Source organism: Phasianus colchicus, chromosome Z (genome assembly GCF_987193195.1).
Source record: "Phasianus colchicus chromosome Z, bPhaCol1.hap1.1, whole genome shotgun sequence".
NCBI lineage: Eukaryota > Metazoa > Chordata > Aves > Galliformes > Phasianidae > Phasianus > Phasianus colchicus.
The window spans coordinates 78,740,646-78,764,558 of record NC_143476.1 but is presented as its reverse complement, the minus strand read 5'-3'; the positions used below and the strand labels follow the sequence as shown (position 1 = coordinate 78,764,558).

Genomic DNA, 23,913 nt, shown 5'->3' with positions numbered 1-23,913 from the left:
CTAAGGACTATATATGCAGTCCATTATATGACTTGATTGAAAAACAAGTCATTACACAAATGAATGTGATAATTATGTTTGAGACTGACCCAACACAGAAACTGATGAGACGAGCGAACGTGAAGCATGCAGCCATTGGCTGAGCTTCAAACTTCATTATTTCTATTTAGATCCTTTCACCTCCAGCCAAGATGCTGAGGGTTTTTTATGTATGCTCAGGTATGACGTGCTGGTGTGAACACAAGCTAATCTTTTAATGCTCATAATGGCAGAACAGAACACCATGAAAACCAGTAATGACAGATGTAACCTGGGATTTTTAATCTTCATTTTATTGATTGTTTTGCAAATACATAGAAGGACTTTGATGTATAGCTTGCAGAACTTACAGTAAAACATTTTACATCATTCATTTTTTGCTTTTTCAGGGATAAAGTCAATTGAAACAAAGTAAGTCTAACATAGGTAACAATAGAATCACCATTTTCTTCACAACAAAAAGCATCATCTGTCCTTGTCTTGAGAACGCTGTGAAGCACAGATAACCTCAGTGATGCCTCAATAAACATTCTTGCATATCAGCTCTCTTACAGCCATGGAAGAGAAATGAGGGTCCGCCATCTGTCTAATACTGATCATCACAACTACTGCTCTAGAGTATATCTATGAGCCACACTTGGGTCCACAGAGAATTAAATCACTTAAGAACGTTTTAATTTCTAATCCTGCTTTACAGATCTCAGCTAAAAAAAACTGGAGTCACAGCTTGTTGTAATTAGCTTGTGCAAATGCAAGCATTTTCATAATACCAGTATTCTACACCATACAATGTCCTCCTCAAGATAAAAAGTTCAAGTGTGACATGCAGATATGTGCACCACTGGTGTATTCCGAGAGCGCCTGTTCTCCTCGCTTCCTCAGCCTTCAGCACCGTATCGATCTTTGCTCTTTTGCATTACACCGATACAAATAAGAAACAGAAATCAAATATTCATCAAGTAAAAAAGCTGCTCATCAAGGGTGACCTCCAAGCTGAAAACATAATGTCTTTCACGGATCTTAGCTAATTATTCTTCCTGTTAGGGAGGAAGAAAAACATCCCCTTTTCCAGGAAACAAGAGCACAGATGACAATTCTCAAGGCAATATGTGGAGAACTGGAAAAGCTGAAGTGCAGTTGTTGGCTCCTAATTCTTTGAGCCAGAAACCAACGTCCTGAAGTCCCAGACAATATCAATCATTAGTCTTTTTTATAAGCCACATATTAAAGACAATAATGGCTTCTGTGCGTATGCCAGCAAAGCATAGTTCTATGGAAGAAGCAGCATAAACTTGATGCCGCCCTCGGACATTTCTCCCATACATTATATATTCCAATAATTACATGCTGTAATTACCTAATCAGTTCTACGACTAGCGTAACAGAGATAATTGCAACAGAACAACATTTATTTTCTGGATTTCTTTAAGACTCCTCCCACTACGTAAATACAATTTTTCTGGGTAAACTTCTACTAACTCCCCTCTCCTATACACAGTTTTTATGTACCCTTCAAAAACAGCATCCATTCAGGGTGTTCCCCACAAAAGCATTAAATGACAATGAAAAAGAAATCTTCAGAGATCACATCCACCCAACTCTTTGGCCTGAAGGCAATGTTAGGCATCTTTTGCTGTGTAAAGCACCACAAGGGTCAGAATTGTCACTGACCCGATTTTCTGGAGTGCAGCAGAGGTCTCTATGCTGCTCTACTGAAACCAACACTGTTTCATAGAGCTGAAAATCACTCTTTGTTACACAGAGACTTAATCTGCAAAACCTCTGTGAACAGAAATTCAGTCTGCATCTTAGATTGTTCCACAGAAGTAGAAATGGCCAAATTTTAAGAAAATTACTAGACTGAAATGAGGGAATAACACAGAGAGTAAATAGAGAAAATATGAAAACTAAAGCTAGGTAAAAATGCATGCTAATCCTGGATTAAGGTATTCTGGAACACTTTGATCAATGCAGTTTCATGTCTTGCATACAGATTAGCTATTAAAGAAATCACTTGTAAACTGTGGAACATTAGAATGTATCTAGTCTATGTGCAAGACATTTGTTTTCATGAGCTCAGCATTATGGCCTTGCCTACACATTCAACCTATTCAACGGCCTATCACCCACTAGTACATGTTAGATCAAGTCATATAACTTAGTTATTATGGGATTATTTTTGTCTTTTCATGAAGGTGCTAACAAAGGTATTTTGTTTATTCCTTTGTGTGAAGAACAAGAACATATTCTGGTATTAACAGGAGATTATCAAAGAACTGCTTAGCATAAATACAACTAAAGAAATCAAAACAGTTTAACTGCTATAAAACCCATGTATGGGTCAAGTCTAATTTTATAACTATCCCATGGAAAAGTAGTATTTCTCATTTTAGAATGGAGAAGTGCAGGTCATTTTTCCAGTGCAAAGTTACTAGTACAGCCCAAAGACTAGTACTAGAGCTAGATATTGCAGGAATTTCATATCTGGTTCCCTAAAAATTATAATATGCCTTCCACACATGCACTGAAAGCCTTGTCCACACAGTATTAGAATACCCTTCTACATCATGATCAGATGATCAGAGGGCTGGAGTATCTCCCCTACAAGTACAGGATGAGAGCTGGGGCTTTTCAGCCTGGAGAAGAGAAGGCTTCAGGGGGACCTTATAGCAGCCTTCCAGTACCTGAAGGGGGTCCACCGGCAAGCTGGGGAGGGACTTTTTATAAGGGCATGTAGAGACAGGATATGGGGAAATGGTTTTAAACAGGAAGAGGGTAGATTTAGACTAGATATTAAGAAATTCTTTACTGTGAGATTGGTGAGACACTGGAACAGGTTGCCCAGCAAGGTTGTGAATGCTCCCTCCCTGGAAGCATTCAAGGCTGGATGGGGCTTTGAGCAACCTGCTCTAGAGGTGGGTGTCCCTGCCTACAGCAGGGGTTGCAACTAGATGATCTTAAAGGTCCCTTCCAATCCAAACCTTTCCATGATTTTATGATCATATCCCAACACTGCTTATTGCATGTATGAAAGGCATATTTCTTTGTGCATATACTGTTTACATATTTTTAGTCACTTAATCTGTTCCTGTTCTGACATACAACATACGTCAGGAATTATTTTCACTGAAGGGCTTTAAGTGTTCCTATTTAAATGAATAAATCATCCTACCTGGAAATAACACTATTTTAGTAAGCATATATTTCCAGTCAATTTATGCTCTGTATAAGAATGCAGTCATAACTACGTTACTGATTTGCAGAAATTGTTGTCCATAATTAAGAACAGAGAAAATAAGATCTGAATCAAATAGCAGAACCTGACTAATACTTTGATTGTCTCATGGTATGCCTTCTAGTTATCATGAGTTCGGGTTCCAAACTCTGCAGCTGATTCTCTGATCAGCAAGCGGTGCAAAGTTATTGCTTTTGCTTTTAATCAACTGTATTCCTTTCTGAGGAAATTTTCCAGATGCCCACAACATTCTTGTCCCCTATATCTCTGTGTAACACTGGAAGAACAAACCTCACTCCAGAAACAGTCTTCATTTGCCTTTGAATGGAGGTTGGAAGAAGGATTCTAACTGCATTAAGAGTGGGTTCATATGGAACAGCTGTACAGCTAATCAATTGTCTGCAGGGGGACAGAGACATTTTATCTTCCTCCTGCAAACTATCCCCATTCTAGCTTGTACAGTTTAAACAGAAGGGTCAGAGTTGGACTCTGGGAGGTGTCTTAATGACAACAGACACAGAGGAAACAGCAGATACATTCAGGGCTAAGGACCCAAATGTTTCCATTGATACAAAAAGTTTTGTCAAAGACTTATTCAAAGGTTCAGGAAAAGAGAAGTCCATATTACTGATGTCTTTCTTTAGCTGCATGCATTTGCTATACGCCACTCCACAAGAAAACCCACACCTTTAGAAGAGAAAGAACATAGTTAAGTGCTGTAGTTACAGAACAACGGAGTGATCTGTAATTTCAATGACATCAGCAAAAGCAGAGGCAATTTTAAGATTGCATGGTCATTTTGTGAATCTCTGTAGAAAATGTACTATTTGGCAGTGAGACTACAAGGCATTTTTTTCTGACACTGTTCACTAACGTTTTAGTATAACATTACTTGAAATCTTGGGAATATATGCACAATTCCATTAAAATTGATAAAGCTATTGGAAGAAAAATTCCACTTAAGCTGATAATCACAGCCTGAGCTTAACTATCTGGAAACTACCTACAAAGCCCTTAAATAACAATTAAAAAAAAAAATTAAAATAAAAAGAAAGAAAGAAAGAAAAAAATTAAAACTGCAAAACAGTCATCGATTCCTCTTCACTGAGCTTCCATTTTGAAACAAGCCTTCTGGCAAGTCAAGCCCAGACTCTGCTGCAGGTTTAAATCTGCTTCATTGGTATCAGTTTTGGTGAAACCTAGCAAGGAGAGAAAAAAAACAGAACAGTTGGCATACAGATACAGCAGCACAACCATAGTTCACTTCCACCTCTAACTATATGCTACTGAAGAATAGAGACTTAAAGCCATATACTTGAGGTATTTCAGAGATCAACACTCTCACCACTAAACTTTCTGATGTATAAATATGGGACGTTCATGGTGCTAGTATCCAGCCTTTAAACTTTATTTTGAGTTGGCTTCTTGATTTAAGAATGCAAGTAAATTAAATCTGGACAAATGAACCTGTACTTGACCCTGCTAACTGTGTGGCCTTCTTGTAGGGCTTCCAAGAAGGTATAGCTCAAGTCAGGTGAAGCAGTTACTAAATTACACAGTGTACAAGATGGTGTATGAACATATAAAAAAATAGCTAATATATTGGCCCATAAGTGGTTATAGTCTGTGTACACTGCTTACCTTGAACAGCAATTAGACAGGTAGCTTGAGAGGCACAATTGTTTCAACTACAATCTCCTAATCCACTTGCAATAATGTACCAATACACTGAACAACGCAGGGGCAAACAGGTGATATCCAGTACATGACTGAATTATCACAGAAGTGTAAAGCACACCAAAGAATCCTATAATAATAATTACACTTTTCTACTCAGTAGCCAAGTTCATTGTGGATTTCATCCTGACACACCTAGAGAGAGGATGCTGTCTATCAATGATAGGTCTGCTCAGAAGGAGTTAAACAAGTTGTGAAATGTGCATATTATCAAGCAATATACAATCAAATGTATATGTTCATTAATTTTAATTTTTTTGCTTTAAAGTTGCCTTCTTCCATTAACTGGTTCAGAAAGTGGGAACTGGGAGAGTGATGCCCATCCCACTGTAAGCGAAGATCAGGTTCATGACCACCTGAGAAACCTGAATGTCCATAAGTCTATGGGTCCTTATGAGATACGAGATACACCTCAGAGTCCTGAGAGAATTGGCTGATGTGGTCACCAAGCCACTCTCAATGACACCTGAAAAGTTACAGTGGTCAGGTGAAGTCCCTGGTGAGTGGAAAAAAAGGCCACTCGATATGCCTTTTTAAAAGAGTAGAAAGGATGACTCAGAACTACAGACCTTTCATCCTCACCTCGGTACATGGAGGATCATGGGGCAGATCCTCATAAAGCTATGCTAAGGTACTTGAAAAAGAGAAAGGTGATACAGGATAACCACCATGTCTTCACCAAGGGCAGGTCCTGACTGATCAACCTTGCCACTTTTAATATGGGCATAACTGCATCAGTGGACAAGGGAAGAGCCACTGATGTTATCTATCTGGACTTTAATAAGGCCTCTGACACAGTCCCCATAACATCCTTCTCTCCAAACTGGAAAGATGTGGATTTGATGGATAGACTGTATGACGGACGAGGAACTGGTTACGAGATCATACCCAGAGAGTGGTGATTGATGTCTTAATATCCCAATAGAGATCAGTGACAAGGTGAGGTCCCTCAGCAGTCACTACTGGCACCAGCACTCTTTAAGATCTTCATCAGTGACACTGACAGTGGGGTGAAGTGCATCCTCACCAAGTTTGCAGATGACACCAAGCTATACAGTGCAGCAAACACACCCAAGGGATGGAATGCCATACAGACAGATTTAGATATGCTGAGCAGTGGGCCCAAGTGAACCTTGTGAAGTTCAGCAAATTCAAATGCAGGATCTTGTATCCAGTTCTGGGCTCCTCAGTTAAAAAAAAAGACAGGGATTTCCTAGGAATCCAGTGGAGGGCCACAAGGATGAGTAAAGGCCTGGAGCATCTCCTGTGTGAGAAAAGGCTGAGTAACCTGGGTATGTTCAGCCTGGTGAAGAGAAAACTCAGGGGAGATCTGCTGTCACCACTGCTTAAACATACTACCACAGTTTCACTGTGCTCACATCCACTGTTTGGTCTCCAAGAAACGTTCAACAAGTATTGATGAATGTCAGTGGGTGCCATTTTTCCAAGGGCAAGGTTTTGCACCAGGGTCATGGCAACCCCTGCTATCAATACAGGATGGAGCACAGCCCTGCTGAAAGGACTTGGCAGTACTGGTATATGGCAGGCTGGACATGAGCCAGCAATGTGCCCTTGCAGTCCAGAAAGCCAACCATATCCTGGGGCTGCATCAAATGAAGTGTGGTCAGCAGGTCAAGTGAGGTGATTCTGTCCCTCTACCCTGTGCTGGTGAGACCTCACCTGGAGTACTGCATCCTGATGCGGAGTCCTCAGCACAGGAGAGATATGAAGCTGTTGGAGTGCATCCATAGAAAGGTCACAAAAATGGTCTAAGGAAAGTAACACCTTCACTGTGAGAACAGGCTGAAAGAGCTGGGGCTATTCAGCCTGGAGAAGAGAGGGCTCCAGGGAGACCTGCTAGCAGCCTTTCAGTATCTAAAGGGACAGTGTAAGAAGGAGACAGACTCTTTCACAGAGTCTGTGATGACAGAACAAGGGGAAATGGTTTCAAACTGAAAGAGGGGAGATTTAGATTGGATACAAGTTAAAAATTTTCTACAGAGAGGGTGGTGAGGCACTGGAACAGGTTGCCCAGTAACGTGGTTGATGCCCTGTTCCTGGAGATATCCAAGGCCAGGCTGGCCCAGGCTCTAAGCAGTCTTATCTGGCTACAAATCTCCCTACTCATTGGAGGGAAGTTGGACTACATGTCCTTTAAGGGACCCTTCCAACTCAAACAATTCTTTGATTGTACAATTCTATGGTTGTAATTCAATGCAGCTGCAAAATCAATCTGTTGTATTGTAAGATCTACAGCCAATGAAAAATAAATAAAACATAGTAAACTTAAATAGGAAAGAAGATTAAGAAAGGTGTAAATGGAAGTAATACAGAGCAGACTTTGGACTTCATTGTTTAACATGACTGCAGGGCTGCACTACTCCTTGAGGAAAACCTCTCTACAGATGATCCAAACCTCATTAAATACCAGCCTTATTTATGTAGGTGCCCAGGATGACATCAAAATCAATTCATGTTCAGGATGACAGACAGTTCCACAGATAGTGGGCTTCTAGTTGGTTAGTTTGTCCCTCTGAAACACAATATACTGTACTCCTGCCTCCTTATCCCATCTTTTTCACTTACCTGTACTGAACAATTCAACTTACTAGAGAATGATATATAGAGGCCTTTTCCAAGCATAGGAAGGTTGTATTTCCAGTATGAATTCAATTTCTAAGTTATCCTTCCTCTGGCCACAAAATGTCATCACTTATATTCTTATGAGAATAGTCATCAAGAAAAGCTTAGTTCATGAAGAATGTGTTTACTATATCAAATGCTAATGAAATATATTCAGTGGATGGAAACTGTTTATTGATTTTACAAAGTTCTCTGTGAACTCGGATAATAAACAGATGTAGCAGCTACAAGTGTAGAGGAGCTGGAAAAATTCCCTGAGTGCATAAACATTCCCAGACAGTTCCAGAAATGTTTCAACATTTCCAACTCAGAGCGGGTATGTGCCTCACTTAATTTGGGCCTCACCTAAGAATAGTGCCATTGAGGAAAACACCATTGCTGGAGGATGAAGACAGCACCATTAAAACTTTTATACTACCACAGTAAAAGACAATTATTGGAGTAGGTTATTGCTTTTCTTCCATCATAGGGTCGGTACCATCAAAACCTCCAGTGTTTTACATTTCAATGAGCATATTACATTTATAGTACTGTCTGCACATTTGATGCTAACAGCTGTCATTTTTGCGCACCACTATTCACCTCTGAAAAGGTCTGATCCCCAGGAGAACAAAGTGCCACAGTGTTTGCTGAGCATAACAGAGGTAATGAGAGACAATACACCACTGGGAACTGAATGAAAATAGAATTGTTTGCTTTAAATAAATCTGGTTAAATAAGTGAAAACAAAACAAAACAAACAAACAAAAAAAAAACAACCAACCAAAAAAAACCACCAAAACATAAGAAAGGAATGGTTTGAGTTTGGAAAACAAGGAATAATCAAGTCTCAAATGCAGAAAGCCCTCTGAGCATGCTGTTTTAAATCCCAGCAGAATCAGCCAATCTGGCAGCACTCTCTGCTATCAGAATTTGATAAAGGTTGAATGTGCTTAACCAATAGCTATTTTACAGCGCAGAGATGTGTGTTTATTACTTTCTTACAGTACATTCTAAGCAGCACACTCTTAGTATTATTTCACTTCACAGGAATTACAGCTCATCTTGGATGTTTCAACATGCTTTGCTGATGTTGAATAGGCAGGTGAATGGGCAGCAGTTTGCCTTTGTGGTCTGGTTTGCCTCAGACTGGTAAGATGAAACTATAGCCGAGGACTCATGGCCTCAGGTATTCCCAATACTCCCAACAACTCAAGCTTGTTGACTTCCAGAATTCCAACACACAAACATGTCCATGGTTATTTCATTGTGTTTATCTACATCAAGCAAGTCTTCATTCAAGGCCTGATTCTGAATGGTGCTGATAACTTCCAGTGTTCTTATCAGGAGTAAAAAAGCAAGTTACTACCTTTTAAGAACTTTCTCTAAAGCTGAGCACTCATTATTACAAAAAGTAAAAATAAAATCTGCAAATTATGCTTTCTCAGTCTCTGCTATTATGGTCTCTCCAAAGGTATAAACAAGTACAAGCCAAATACATTTATCTGTTAAGGCAGTCTATTTCCTAGGGAGCAACAAATCTCATTTAAATATACAAGATAAGCTTGTTGCCTTCATAGTACAGTAGAATTGAGGGTGAATTTTTTATTTTATAACAATCTACAATCAAGACTCTTGACTCTAAATTCTTTCTTTTTTTAAAGGGAAACATACAGCAAAATGTGTCTCAAAAAGCCGTAAGGACTACAATGCTCTCCGAAAAGAAGTAGCTGCATAGGGAGATATAGTTATATATGAAGGTACAGTCATCTCTTAGTCAATCCCATAGTTATATCTACGTAATGAACATAGATAAATGCTTATTTTAGTTTAGATGACTCTGCATCCACACAGAATAGCTGTCAGTAAAGGGTCAGCTCCTTATTTTTTACCCATTAGTTCTGTTTCAAACTGACAAAACATATGAAGCAAAAAATCTCTGCATTTACTGCAGTAATACGGTATCAGTGAAGTTTCTGTCCCCAGTATAAATGAGAACAAGATGTCTTATTCAGGGAACATAAATAATCACAAGCACAACTGTTACTCTTGCAAGGGGGAGCCTGAGGCAAAGTCTTGAAATGTGGAAAAAAGTCTAAGGATACTATTTTCTGAACAACTGTCTACCACAGTGCTCAAATTGCTATTTTCTCAACTTCAAAATTAAGCAAGGGATCTGCACCTGTTCACTGTATGAAAATCAAGTCCTCAATCTAACATCAAGCAATGGTGACCTAGTCTTGCCACCACCAATGCCAATACAATAGCAGTTTTGGTGAGGATTTCAATGACAGAAGGACAGGGTCACTGTGACCGGAAACATCCGTTAGGAGGGAAAGGAAGAAAAAAAAAAGTGGGAAGAGCTAGTGCTCTTCCATGCCACTGCGTTAGTTAACGAATCATTCTGGTTCACTCTTTTTGTTTGCAGAGCTACAGAAAATTCAGGCATTTTTAGGGAACATTTTTAAGGACCCAGTAGGTAATGCTGACCCAAGCACATATTCTGGCAGAGGTCAGCACAGTACATGCTTTGCAAGCATTTATGGAAGCTGCTTGCTTTCAGATAAACATAGAAAAGTGTACAAATCAAGGAGCATCTACATTTTTCATGCCCATAACTCTCCTTTAGTGCAGCTCATGATTTCATCATGACCAAGGCAGCTGCACAAAGCAGACTGCACTGGAGTTTGTCTTCATGTTGAAACAGGTGGCTGTGAAGTGACACCCCTACAGCCTGGTGAGACAGATTCCAGAACAAAGACAGCACTACACTGCTCATCAATTGCTAACTTCAGGCCATCCTTAAAATTCAAAATTTATACCATTTCTTTGTAACATTTAGAGGGAAGTTCTAATGGTACAGTGAGGTGGTGCTAATTCTTTCTTAATAGTCCTAATAGCCTTGACGTATCATATCCACCGTGCTACTGCAAAGCTTTTGTCTGCTAGCCCATCATTTTGAGCTATTCATTTCTTTCTCTGAATACTCTGGTTCCTTCTGCTCCAATTGCCTCCAGCACAGGCTGGAAATTACTTCGAGTAATACCAACTCCCATATACATACATACATACATATATATATAATGATATATATATATATATATATATATATATAATAGATCCTCTAAATCAAAAAGAAACCAACTCCTTCCAAAAAACAGGTTCAAGACACGTAAGAACTGGTGTCTCCTTACAACAAAGTCATTCTCTACAGTTTCATTCTGTGTATATGGTTACTAAACACAGAACTCTTCAAATTCAACCTAAAGTTAATCCTCTAACTAAATACACCAGAATAACAACAAAAACAAAAAGTGGCCGATTACCACAGATCCAAAACCATAAGGTCATTTTTACGTTTTAGTTTTTGAGTACTAGCTGTCTGAGAATCTCATCCAACAAAGAAAAAGAAGCTCTTAGATTACTGAAGTTTTAAAGAATTTATTTTTGTCTCCTCATCACAGGAAAAAGCTGAATAAATAACCTCTTTTGCATATGGAATTGCCAAGTATGGAGGCTTGTTTCTACTGTAAATTAAGAAATAATAAAGATTACCATAAAAAGTTACATAAAAAATGAATAATGGAGTAAAGTGGTTTTGTAGCAATTTCCTGCAATCTAGAGTTGCACGTCACTCCTATTTATCAAATCTTTTTTTTTTCCCAGATAAATGAATATTTTCTCAGAAATAAAAAGCTCTTTCTTTCAATTATTTAAAATTCCACAAGAAAAACATATACTATCGTATTTGGGTGTTAAAAATGCTCTGTTATGGAAACGAGGGAATGAATTAAATTCTACGTGTTCCTTGCTTAGAAAATTCTTCTTGCTGCTAAGAATATGTTCAAAGCCTCAATAACCGACTCTTTCACACAATAACTGTTCTGCAATCTTATAATCATGTGCTCTAGGTCTGGAAACTCTGCAAAGAGGAAGAGTGCTACCCTTCATTACCAACTATCTCCCAGTTACCTTCACAGGACACAGTGTATACTGTCAAATTCACTGTCCTTACCGGAAAAAAAAAAAAAAAAAAAAAAAAAAAAAAAAAAAAAAAAAAAAAAAGGCTGACATCTTCCCCAGCTTTACAATACAGAAGAAAAAACTTTATTATATGAATGCACCATGAAGAAACCACATTTGTTATTGGCCACACATATGGAATCAGTTATGTCCCAGTGTACTTTCCACTAAGTCAGTTTTGTGTTAACATTAAATGATATTTTAGAAAGAATATAAAGGTAAAAAATCAGTGGCTTTATGGATTAATGATAAGGCATTGTAAGAGGAACTGTATTTGTTTGTAAAATGACTTACTGTGAAGTCACAGCCAGTGCTTTTCTTGATATCATCCACTGACAGTCCTTCCCAGATTTCCACAAGAGTGAGTCCCTTTTTCTTGTCCACATCAAACACAGCCTGTGAGGTTCAAATAGCACCAAATTAATTTTTATTATTAAAAAAAATGAAGATCCAAGCAGTGATATTGTACAAATCAGTTTGCTGAAGTGAATTTCTTCAGTAACAAATGATACCATTATCAACTGGTTTCACGTTTCAGATTGACCAGTAGAGATTTATTTATTCATATCTGAAAGAATCTGAAGTGTAAAATGTGTTGATTTTGTGGGAAAAAATGGGCAACTGCTCTTCACTGCATGAAATAAGGACAGTGTCTCCTGCTCTGATGTGGTGAGAACTGCAAGATGCGAGGGAAAGGACTGAGACATTCTTTGCTACAAGACAATGTCCACCAAGAGGTAATGAAAGAAAACAGGGAAAGCCATCCTCTTTCTCACTCTTTGTTTTACATTTAGGGCTATATAAAGGGTGGCTGATCAATTATCAGATGATCAGCTTCTCCAACAGCTATTAAACATTACAAGTTTTAGTACTTTTGACACTAGCTAAGGAAGAGAAATTTTCTTGTTCTATTTTTAAAATAAAGCCTCAGGTGATGCAGCTGAAGGAGCATTTTCGTGATGCCTTCCTAAGAGAAGCTTTTCACTTTGAAGTCTCTCAAGCATGTAAGAACACCTGTAGAACAACACGCACTATAATGGTGCCTGGAGAATACGCAGGTTGCAAGCTAGCTGCCACAAAAATCACCAAGTCTACATTCATTTTCCTAAAATAAAATAAAATTTTAAAAAGCCAGTAGCAAAAGTCCAGTGAAGATCGAACTTGGAAGGAAAGTGGAACTAGTGTGTGGTGTTCCTCAGTGGTCATTACTAGGAATGGAGTTATTTAATACCATTACTAATGGAATGGACAGTGGGATTAAGTGCATCCTTAGCAAGTTTTCAAATGACACCAAGATAAGTAGTGCAGTTGACATGCTGGAGGAAAGGAATGCTGCCCAGAGGAACTCAACAAGTATGCAGGGTGGGCCCATATGAACCTAATGAGATTCAACAAGGCCAAGTACAAGGTCCTGCACCTGGGTTGGGGCAAACTCAAGCATGAATACTGGCAGGGTGATGAGTGGATAGACAGCTGCCCTACAGAGATGGACTTCATGGCTTCTGGTAGATGAAAAACAGCATGAGCCTGAAGTATACACTTGCTGCCTAGAAAACCAGTTGTATCTTGGGTTTATCAAAAGAGGTGTGACCAGCAAGGCATGGGAGATGATTGTCACCCTCTACTCTGGCTAATGAGGCCTCACCCACAGTACTGAATTTAGGTCTGGGCCCCCCCAGCACAAGAAAAACATGGAGTGATTGGAGCGAGTCCATTGGAGGTCCGTGAGGGTGATCAGCAGGTGGGAGCACCAAACCTAAGAACCTTATACAGCCTTCCATTACATAAAAGGGCTATCGGAGAGTGGAGTGATAGCACAAGGTTTAGTGTCATTCAGCTAACAAAAAGGTAGATTTAGATTGGATATTAGGACAAAATTCTCAGCTATGAGTGCTGTTGAAGCACTGGAACAAACTGCCTACAGAAGCTGTAGATGTGCCTTCCCTGGAAGTGTACAAGGAAAAATTGGATGGGGCTTTCTGCAGCAAATTCCAATGGAAGGCGTCCCTGTCCATGGCAAGAAGGTTGGAACTAGGTGGTCTTTAAGGTTCCTTCTAATCCAAAGGATTCCATGAATTCTATGGGACTGAAATTGTACTTCTCAGTCTTAGAAGAGAGGTTGAGTTTAAGGAAAATAGACACTAGGAAGCTAGCGTTGAAACAGTCTATAATACAATCTAAATAGTGTTGTACATTTGCGTCATCTTTTATTAAAACACTGAGACCTAATGAGCACTGAGTCTCAGAAATTTTCTGCACAATTTTTATTTGTCAGTCCTTGTTCAGTGCCAGTTGTTCTACAGAAAAACATCCACATTTTCATCTCTTTTCCCTTTGTTTGTAGAGGAAAATTTCAAATGACAGTAGCAATATACCACTGAGAGAAAACAAATTCTGCATCAGCACTTTTGCAACATTCTACTTAGTGTGACAGATGGCTCACAGAGGGACTACTCAAAGCCTTTAAAAATGTACACATCGATAATAAAAGGAGCATGATTACAGCAAAAATCCTAAGTCACTTACGCTGCTGAAAAGATACGCTCATGCACTTTGAACACTGGCAATATCACACGGACTTGCACTGGACAGTGAATTGCTTCACAAATGCAATCAAGTGAAAGCAAAAGATAGCAACAGGATGGGTTATGTGTCTAAGTTTGTAATATACACCAAGAAAGACACCAATTGCATGACACGAACATTTGAGGAAAATGTGCATTTCATGACTTACATCTCATGAGTCAAATTTTCAGGTATACTTTGGAAAAAATAACCAAACATGTTCGTTGCATATTTCTCATAGATAGCATCTCTGTTCTGATGGTCACTGTGATAATCATCCAGTATGCATGATGTCAACAGTGAAAGATTTAAAAGGGAAATATGAGCCAACAGATCTCTGGAATTGAACTCAAAAGGAGTCTTTATCCTTTACAAACAGCAGATACTGAATATATTCTTTATTTTTATGACACTTTTTACTGCTTTCACTTAGTGTCATTGAGAAGAGAAAAGAATTGAAAAGAATTCAAGAAAAGAACTTTACCTTCTCTGTAATGATGCGATTTACACATTGCTTCCCAGTAAGTGGTAAACTGCATTTTTCCAAGATTTTATGGACGTTGCCCTGTGTTTAACAGCACAACATAATTAACAACAGTTAATTTTAAAAAACAGTGCAACTTTCTCTGAATTAGAGTATGTACATTAACAAGGAAAATCACAGCTGCAAGCATTCAGTGTTATTAAAACATTCACTGCACTCAGAACATTATCTGAATTCACTTTCATGGCAGATTACAATTCTGACAATTTGGAACAGTTCTAACTAAAGCCCCAGCTATAACGACATGTCTAGTAAGTGTATCACTGAGCTGGCTCCTGAGTTTAGAATTTCAATAATTTCCTTTTCTACTGCAGTGTGAGGATAAGACACACATGGGAACTTACTGATGACATGTAAAGGTTAGAGAATGACACTGTGAGCATAGCATTACTCTGTCTTATTTATTATAAGCAATATGTGCAGGAACAGACATACACATAGGTAGTTTGAACCCCTATGGCTCACGTGCATACTCATGCTTTGAAAATGGCAAAGCCAGTTTCTTTACCTACATTCCATTTCCTTTTCCTCTGTCAAAGTACAAAAGCAGACTAGGAGGTGAATGACATATGCTCATCTTCAAGTATTACAAGAGAAGCTACACTGCCTTTACTTTTGCCAGTACAAATCAGCCTACAAATACAGTACAAAATAATGTATATAAAGAAATCAGGATTTGATTTAAGATACTTCCCTTCCTAAGATATCAAATGGCAGCTACTTTAGATACTGGATAAAATACTGCCTACTGAAAAGGCATAGCTTCTGACAGAAAGCTGGATGTATAAGGCTTAGGTGTTTAGGTCTGAGGGTTTTTTTTGTTTGTTTTTCCTCTATCAATTTTCAGTTATGCCTTTCAAAACTCTCAGAGTACTGCATGTCTCATTTAACCATGTGAATGCAATACTTTTTAAATACACAATTGTCAATTTGCCTTAAGGCTTAATATATTTACATATATTAGTTTTATTCCTCAGTAAAAACAAAATGGACTTGCAGAGCTGACAGCTTGATGGCTTCTGTGGCCCTTAAACGTGATAAATTCCAGCTTCTTAACATTTTAGATGAACATCACCATAGCATGAAAAATGGCTTTTGGAACTCTTCAATCAGGGCATTATCAGAATGAGAATCCAAGTGGAATTGCAAGAATGTTTACTATCTGAATTTATACAGTATTTGTTCAGATAAAGGAAGAAAAGTGTGTTCTGTAGATATCCAAAACCTTAGGCTGTTTCATTCTGCTTTAAATACAAAATAGGTTGCTCGGAAAGTAATGTCTCCTATTTATTTCCATGGTAACTACAACAGATACAAAGAATAGCTACAGAACACACTTCTTCATCATAGTCACCATCATTAGCTATGCTTTTTCACTGGATAATGAACAAGAACTTGCATGCCACACTTCTAAAAATCAGTATGGCCATACAGAACGTGGCTTGTCTTTCACATCACTGCTGAAACATATCACCCACTGCCTCACTGTGCTCACATCCACTTTTGGCCTCCAGAAACATTCTGCAAGTGTTGATGAATGTTGGTGCCATTTTTTCTGCATGGAGGAATTCAGTGACACACCTTTGCTTCACTCACACTTCTATTTCAGATGCCATTCTGTCAGACTGCCCCTCTGCTGCCATCTATCATACAGCAACAAAATGGAATAGGATATTGGTGGGAAGGTTCAATCTCTACTGCCATCATCCAGCTCTGATGTTGAGAGCCAACATAATAAAATAGGAGGTGTTAATTTTGGAGCAGTCCTCAAAAATTCTGCTACATTTTTAATGGACACTTTTATGGACAAAAAAGGCCATAGGTTTGCACAACGTATTAAAACAAAAACTAATCACAATGATGGAAATTCAGTGCCCCATTTTTCAGTCATGACCAAAGCACACGCTTAAAAATAGTTTCCATTATATTGTTTTAGTTGTGTAGTCAAGTCATTATGCTATCTGAAAGTGACCAGCTATCATTTTATGCTATTTTGCAAAATACATTGATAACAGTGTGGATGTAAGGACTTCTATATCTTCTAGGCAGCATTTACCAGACTGGGAACAGGTGCAGAGTGACTGTTCAAAGATTAAATAACAACACTATATTCTGGTCTTTACAGCTAACCAAAAATCAATTTCACTAAAAATACACGAAGAGCTATCATAGTGGATTAAACTGAATCCATCATCCAAGTGTCTTGCAGTGGCCTAAACATATGGACGAAAAATTGAGCCACCCTTCATCAGGTATTCCCTCCTGGTTCATGACATGCTGTGATGGTTAGGCTTTCTAGGCTAGAGACTGCTTCTGGGCAACACTATTTAATTGTCACTGACAAACTCATAAAATAGTTTAATCCCTTTCATATGGGCGTAATGCTTTGAGCTCCTATAACATTCTGCTAAAGATCCACAATTTCATTAGCTGACTGTGAAAAATACTTCTTGCTTCAAACCTGCTGGTTGCTAGTTTCTGTAGTTTCAATTGGCTACCCCTTTTTTTTTTTTCTTTTCCCAATAATGCAATGACTAGCCATTCTGCATCTGTAGCTTCATTATCCCTCATATTTCTATGCTACTCTGTCTCACTGATATTTCTTACTCTGAATTTTTCTACATAAGTCATTTAAGTCCTGTCATTTTTCTTCTGTATCTTTCAGCTTTCATAAAATGTAAGTATTTAAGTTATCAAAAAATAAAATACTTGGGAGCAAAGGATGTTCATTATTATTTTTAATATATTGCATATCAGAATAAATTCTTTGGATGATTCCTTCAGTGTGAAGACAGGTACCGGTTTCACCCTCATAATTTAGTTTAAATTGTATTTTGTCTGCACTGGATTCAGTCTATTGCTAAGTTTGAAAATTGCAACATGCATACTCAGGATATACTCTGAGCAAATCTGTTAAAATGCTTAATATAAAAAAAAAAAACAAAAAACAAAAAACCAACGAAATAGAAAAAGAGAAAAAACAACACTTGAAAAGGATTAAAAGATCCATTACAAGATGACAGATCAAACAAAACTAACTACAACTATTTATTGTTGCATATATCCTGTAGCTTTCCACTGTATTTCAGTCCATCAGACCTTGACTCACATTTATTTACTGGAGGGGGTAGTGTCCAATGATAGATTTCTTATTATTTATTTGGAGAGTAAGATGACAACAATGTCCCGGTTCTAAGAAGCCTGCAGATATAACAGATTCCAACAGTACAGGCATACATTTCTTTTGCTCAGTAGCCCACCTGACTCTTGGGAAGAGGAAAGAGGGCTCCTCTAATGCTTAGGTATGGCTGAAATTGCAATTTGTGAGAAAATCTTCATGCTAAAGAAAAAAAATAATAAATCAGCTCTGTAAGAAGAAGTGACCCCAAATAAAGGCTTCTGACTTTCAGAACTGACACTATAGGTCATATAATTGCTTGGGCATCTTCCACATTTTCTCACTAATACCTTCTTAAAACAAACGAACAAACAAACAAACAAAAAACCATCTAAAACATGAAACAGAAGCTATAGATGGTTTTGCTTTTATTTTTCACATTCAGCTTCTATACTTTATTCTTCACTTTTGGGCAAAGAAGCAGCAGCCCCAAAAGGGTGTAGTTGTGTAGTTAGGATGAAAGAACCCTCCATTATAAAATAAGAATAAATAAAAAAATCCATATACTTGGATTTACTTTACAGTATATTCTTACAAAAGTAGAATAAGTAAGTTATGGAAGCCTGTAAAGCCTGAAACAGGCTTTCTAGAAGTCTGCATCAGGAACCTCATATATATAAGAATCCAAGTTATACAGATGCATGTCAACAAACAAACAAACAAAAAAAAAACCAGCTATGCCTAGTCTACTTATCTGAAATATGTGCCTAAGGGAAGGGATACTCAGACACCTAGTTGCTGTGGGCTGTGATAGGGATGCAAGTCAGACAAATTTGCTTTGCACTTTTTATTATTTATTTACACATATCCATACAAGAACTACTGGGCCAGTCTCAGTTCTGTTACTTACAATGCACTACTAGAAATCACAGCTTCTATAAAAAACAAACAAAAAAAACCCAACAACAAAACCCCAATCCGTTGAAAAATATAAAAAGTGAAAATTCATTCTTTAAATCACATTTAAAAGAACTCCAGAACTGTTAATATATTTATCTTTCATATTTACTGCCAGGCAAATTCCTTATGCTTACCCCTACGTATACTGGCAGAGATATTAATCTTGAACATACAGAACTAATAACTTCTTCACTTGCACTGATTTACAGGAGGCTTTGGTGCCTACACCAACAAATTATGAATAACAGAAACAAACAAACAAAAAGAAATAAAAAGTCATTTGTAAGCATTTGTTATAGATCCTTGAGACTAAAGATGCTGTCCTTCAAGCAGCTTTTCTCATAGCTAAGACTGTACAATTTTTTTAAGTTTCAAATGACAAGCTTTCTATGATCTTCTATGGAACACTTCTATATCTACAAACCTATCTCTGCAGCAAGGTCTCTAGCTTAACCTCTATCATGCAATAGTACAAGTAAGGCAGCCTGCATAGTATCATGCCAAAAAGATCTGTTTTATCAAGCTGTCAGTACCAATTTGACTGATAGCTTCAAAGGTAAATATTTTCCCAACACAACAAATATTTAGCCATTGGGAACCTCATTTCTCAAATTATTCTGACGTGAAGAGTAAAATCTTCAGGTAGCACCTACTGTAGCCCTGCCAATTGTAACTCTCATTAAGTTTGCACAAAGCAAAGAAAAATGTATGCAGCTTTTAAATATCAAATTAATATTTAACTTTTTCCACAGTAAACAATTAACTTACATGAGGCCAGGAAGTACAATTGTAACTAGTAATAGATCTGTAAAATCCTCGTGAAGTGGCAGAATTAATGTAAAAAGTTTTGTTTTGTTTTTCTAGCACGAGTGAGTCACACAGAAGACACTGCCTTACCTTGGCTGAGTGCTCCATGGTGACAACAACTTTTGTCTGGGCACTAGATACCAGGTCCATGGCACCTCCCATTCCCTTCACCATTTTACCCTGAAATGGAAATTTTAATAGAACTGTAACATTTGTACTAAAGAGGAGGAAAAAAAAGAAAAAAAAAAAAAAGGACACAGCAAAAACAATATGCGATATGTAGGTTGCAATGGCAGGACAAGATATTCAGCTTTCTTCTGTGCAAAAACCCCACATTATCTCACCACACTGTATTAAAAAGCTAGTGTTTTTCTCATTTTGGGGTCTACATGTGATGCAAACAGAAGAATAGTAAGTGGAACAAGGACTCACTGTCACCTGCAGCATCCCAGTGTAACTTAGATATCTCAGTAGTGCCAGTGACTTCAAGGGAGCCCTGACACTCAGAAACAGTGAATCTTGTTAAAATGAAGCATTCAATCTCACAATTATAGAAATGTCATTATTGCTTCAAAAGGAAATCTTTGCATTTAAACATAGCAACAAGGACATCTTAGCACTCTTTACCTTGAAGTCTAGAAGGACATTGTTTGTAACACTATATCATCACAAACCACTCCTTTTATTCCAATGCAGATGTATTTGAATGTCATTTCAGATCATGGACAAATAAATGAGTTTGGGTCATTATTCACTTCTGTTAGTCCCTCAAACCAAGCAATGCATTTTGCCTCTGAGACTCATTCTTCTTTTAAGGAGTGTCAAAACTGCAGCTGTTATAACAGCATCTGTATTATGGTGTGCAGATATGTCTAATTCTGCTTTTTATAATGCATTCAGTCCCTGTCTGCTTCCACCATTCTTAAACTGAACACATATGATCTTGGAAGGTAAGCAGTTCAGGCTTGGCAAACTTCTGATGTGCAACATCCGTAAGCACAACATTCTGTTAGTATGAGGAGAGCGGTTATTTTTAGACAACAAATGCCAGACACCCCAAGAAAACAGAATGCAATGACCTCACACCACTCCTGAGTCGCTTGGGAGAGGACCTGTATGACAGTGAATGTTAGAAGAAGCACGAGGAAAGGAATTTTGGAGATCACAGTAAACTATTTTTCTCCCAAATGCTTTGTATTTTCTCTGTTTTCACACTTGCTCTCTTTCATTAAACTAAATCATGGAAAGAAATATGGTAGATGCTATTTTATATATGAAATCTAAAAGTATATGATTAAACAATATGGAACCTCCTACTGTAAAGTTTTTCTCTTGTGCTTTCACTTATAAGGCATGTGGTTCATTACCTTACTAGCTATGGCTCATGATACAGAGCATATGGAAGAGATTTGTCTCATTAAGCTGTCAAGACAGCAATTTAATGAAAGCCTCTTTATCAAACCAAAGGCAATATATATAAAAAAAATTGTTTTCCACAGTGAAGAATAAATCATGTCTTCCAGTATCTATAAACAACCTCTTCAAAATTTCTTGTATCAGAGTAATATTAATCACATTAATTAACATTACTACTAAATACTCTTTTGCAAATACATAACAGCAATGCAAGGATTTCTCTGTACTTAACTTCCTGGCACTGCTCCTATCATTCTCCAACCTGCTCTGAAATACAGAGCTCTCACAGAAACTGCAGTGACCTCTTGTCAGCCTGCCAAAGACTCACTGACAAGTAACTGAAGATGACACATTATCTCCCTAGTAACTCAAGAATATGTTTGCACCCAGGATTATGCTATCAGTACACTCACCCTGGCAATGTCATTAGCTGGTTTCACCAGCTTTTAGTTCTAATACCTAAAGGGCTACAGCAGCTAGGAAACATCTGAAGAAATAAACACAGATTAAAGTACATTTTTTCTCACATGACATCTTCACATCTGAACACCATTTGGGTGGTCAAAATGCAACATTAAAGAGTCTGAGCAAGCCATTTTGTTCAATAGTGATTCCTAAACAGCAGCCTTTCTGTAGGTTTTGTGGGAGCACCAATGACAACCTACAGCATTCGAACAGAAGTTTGTGAGTACTCTTAGTACTCTAAGTAAGTACTTAGAGGCTAAGATAGTCAAGATACAACATATTTTTAAGAGATAAAGTTTTTCCCAAAATGATATAGCAAGTCATAAAGATACCATACAGCAAGACGGTTACTATGCATATGGAACTTTCAAACAGAGTAAAGAGAGGTGCCTGAGAGAAAAGAGGAAGCCTTCAAACACTATCAGAGTCTTGAATCCATCCTCTTGTTCTGCATGCTTCCTATTTCTCCTGAAGGTCAGAACTTCTCTTCCACAGCTGATATTTATAGCTACTCTCAACACCATAAGACAAAATGCATCTCAACTGGTCTGGCTAAGTTAAAAGAAGATAATCTTTTGAAACAAACAGCACATACACTGACCAGCAAAGCAGACACTAATGATGCATTCAAGAAACAGTGATATACACAGCACAACAAAAGAGATAATCAGAATCACATGCAATTAACCAGCAGAAGTATCATACGTGACATTTTTCATACTACCACTGATCTTTATACAAATAAAGATGTCAATCAGAAGGCAACATCAAAAAATATACTTATGCATAAATCCACTTTAAATGAATAGAAATGTAGATCACAATTCTTTGTCCACTGCTGATAGCTGTGTGCTGTGTTTAAAAGAAAAGTAGGCTTGTAGCTGATCCAAAATGAAAGCTACATCTGCTATTTCACTTTCCATTTCTTCTGCAAAATAGATTGGATGAAGACAATCAAGAAAGATGAATAAAGTTGAAGAATGTTGAAATTTTTTGAAATATACTTGGTTTGTCTTTTTTCCTCCCCTGCTTTTTACGACTTTGTTTTGCACAATTACAGAAATAGTGTAACTTTATTATCAGCTATGACTGCTAGATTAGATTCTACTGAGTACAACTGAATAAACATTAGTAAGAAACACCAGGAAACTATTAAGAGTTTTGAATCACCAGAGTGAGCAATGGAACACAAACATTCAACACTGACTGAATGTAACTATTTGAGTCCAGCACTGTTATGCACACATACATAACATGGTGTTCTTTGGTGTTTTTTTTTTTTTTTAAAGGATGTTTAAAATAATGTCTTAGTTCCATGGCTTAATCATGTTTCAAGAATGTTGACCATTTCCTGTCTTATATAATAGAAATTAAAATTAAAAATTCAGTAAAATCTTGGAGAAGATGGAATACAAGTTCTCAAGTGACCAATAACTCTTGGCAAAATTTATTAATACATTTTCATTAAAATGTAGTATGCGCAAATAAGTGCACTAACTATGGCTTGGATTGAAAGGGACCTCAAGGATCATCAAGTTCCAATCCCTTGTCACAGGTAGGGCTGCCAACCACTAAGTGAAGCACTAGATCAGACTGCCCAAGGCTCTATCCACTCTGGCCTTAAACACCACCAGCACCTCACCACTCTCTCAGCAAAAATCTTCTCTCTTCACATCTAATCTAAATAACCCCTCCTTTCATTTAAAACCATTCTCTCTTGCCCTATCACTATCTACCCACATAAAAAGCTCATTTTCCTCATGTTTATATACTCCCTTTAAATTCTGGAAGACTGCAATAAGTTCTTCCTCCAGCCTTCTCTTTTCCAGGCTGAACAAGCCCAGTTCCTTCAGCTCCAGCACTTGGATTGCCTTCAAGGCCCTCTTCTGGACCCACACCAAAAGCTCCGCATCTTTCATCATACTGGGGGATCTAGACCTAGATACAGTACTTTGCCTGGGACCTCATGAGGTTAGAATAGAGTGAGACAATCACATTCCTCATTCTCTTGGCCAGCCCTCTTCTGATGCAGCCGAGGATACCATTGGCCTTCCAGGCTGCAAGCGCACACTGCTGGCTCATGTAAAGTTTTTCATCAGCCAGATCCCCTAAGTCCTTCTCAGCTGGTCTGCTCTCAAGGAGTTCTTTTCCTAGTTTGTATATATATCTGGGATTATCTCTACCCAAGTGCAAAACCTTGCACTATGTTGAACCTCATTAGATTCACAAGGGCCCACTTTCGAGTTTATCAAGGTCTCTCTGGATGGCACCTCTTCCTTCTGCTGTATCAACCACACCTCAGCTTGGTGAGAGTACATTCTATCCCATTATCAATGTGACTGATAAAGATACTAAAGAGTGCCAGTCCCAAGATGAACTCCT

At 37.9% G+C, this 23,913-nt stretch overlaps 1 protein-coding gene across 2 annotated transcripts in view; it reads right to left on the bottom strand.

Annotated features, from left to right (window-relative positions):
* Positions 1 to 314: 314 nt before the first annotated feature.
* OXCT1 (3-oxoacid CoA-transferase 1) overlaps positions 315 to 23,913 on the bottom strand; it is a 92,643-nt gene continuing 69,044 nt past the window's right edge. The window contains exons 14-17 of one of the 2 annotated variants that reach the window (XM_090130680.1): positions 19,741 to 19,830; positions 14,706 to 14,786; positions 11,951 to 12,052; positions 315 to 4,473 (exon numbers count right to left, since the gene is read on the bottom strand). In XM_090130680.1, coding sequence (XP_089986806.1) covers positions 4,438 to 4,473; positions 11,951 to 12,052; positions 14,706 to 14,786; positions 19,741 to 19,830 — 309 coding nt within the window. In that variant the 3' untranslated portion in view covers positions 315 to 4,437. Of the gene's footprint in view, positions 4,474 to 11,950; positions 12,053 to 14,705; positions 14,787 to 18,946; positions 19,066 to 19,740; positions 19,831 to 23,913 lie in introns of those variants that run through there. The other variant, XM_090130681.1, reaches the window with a different exon arrangement.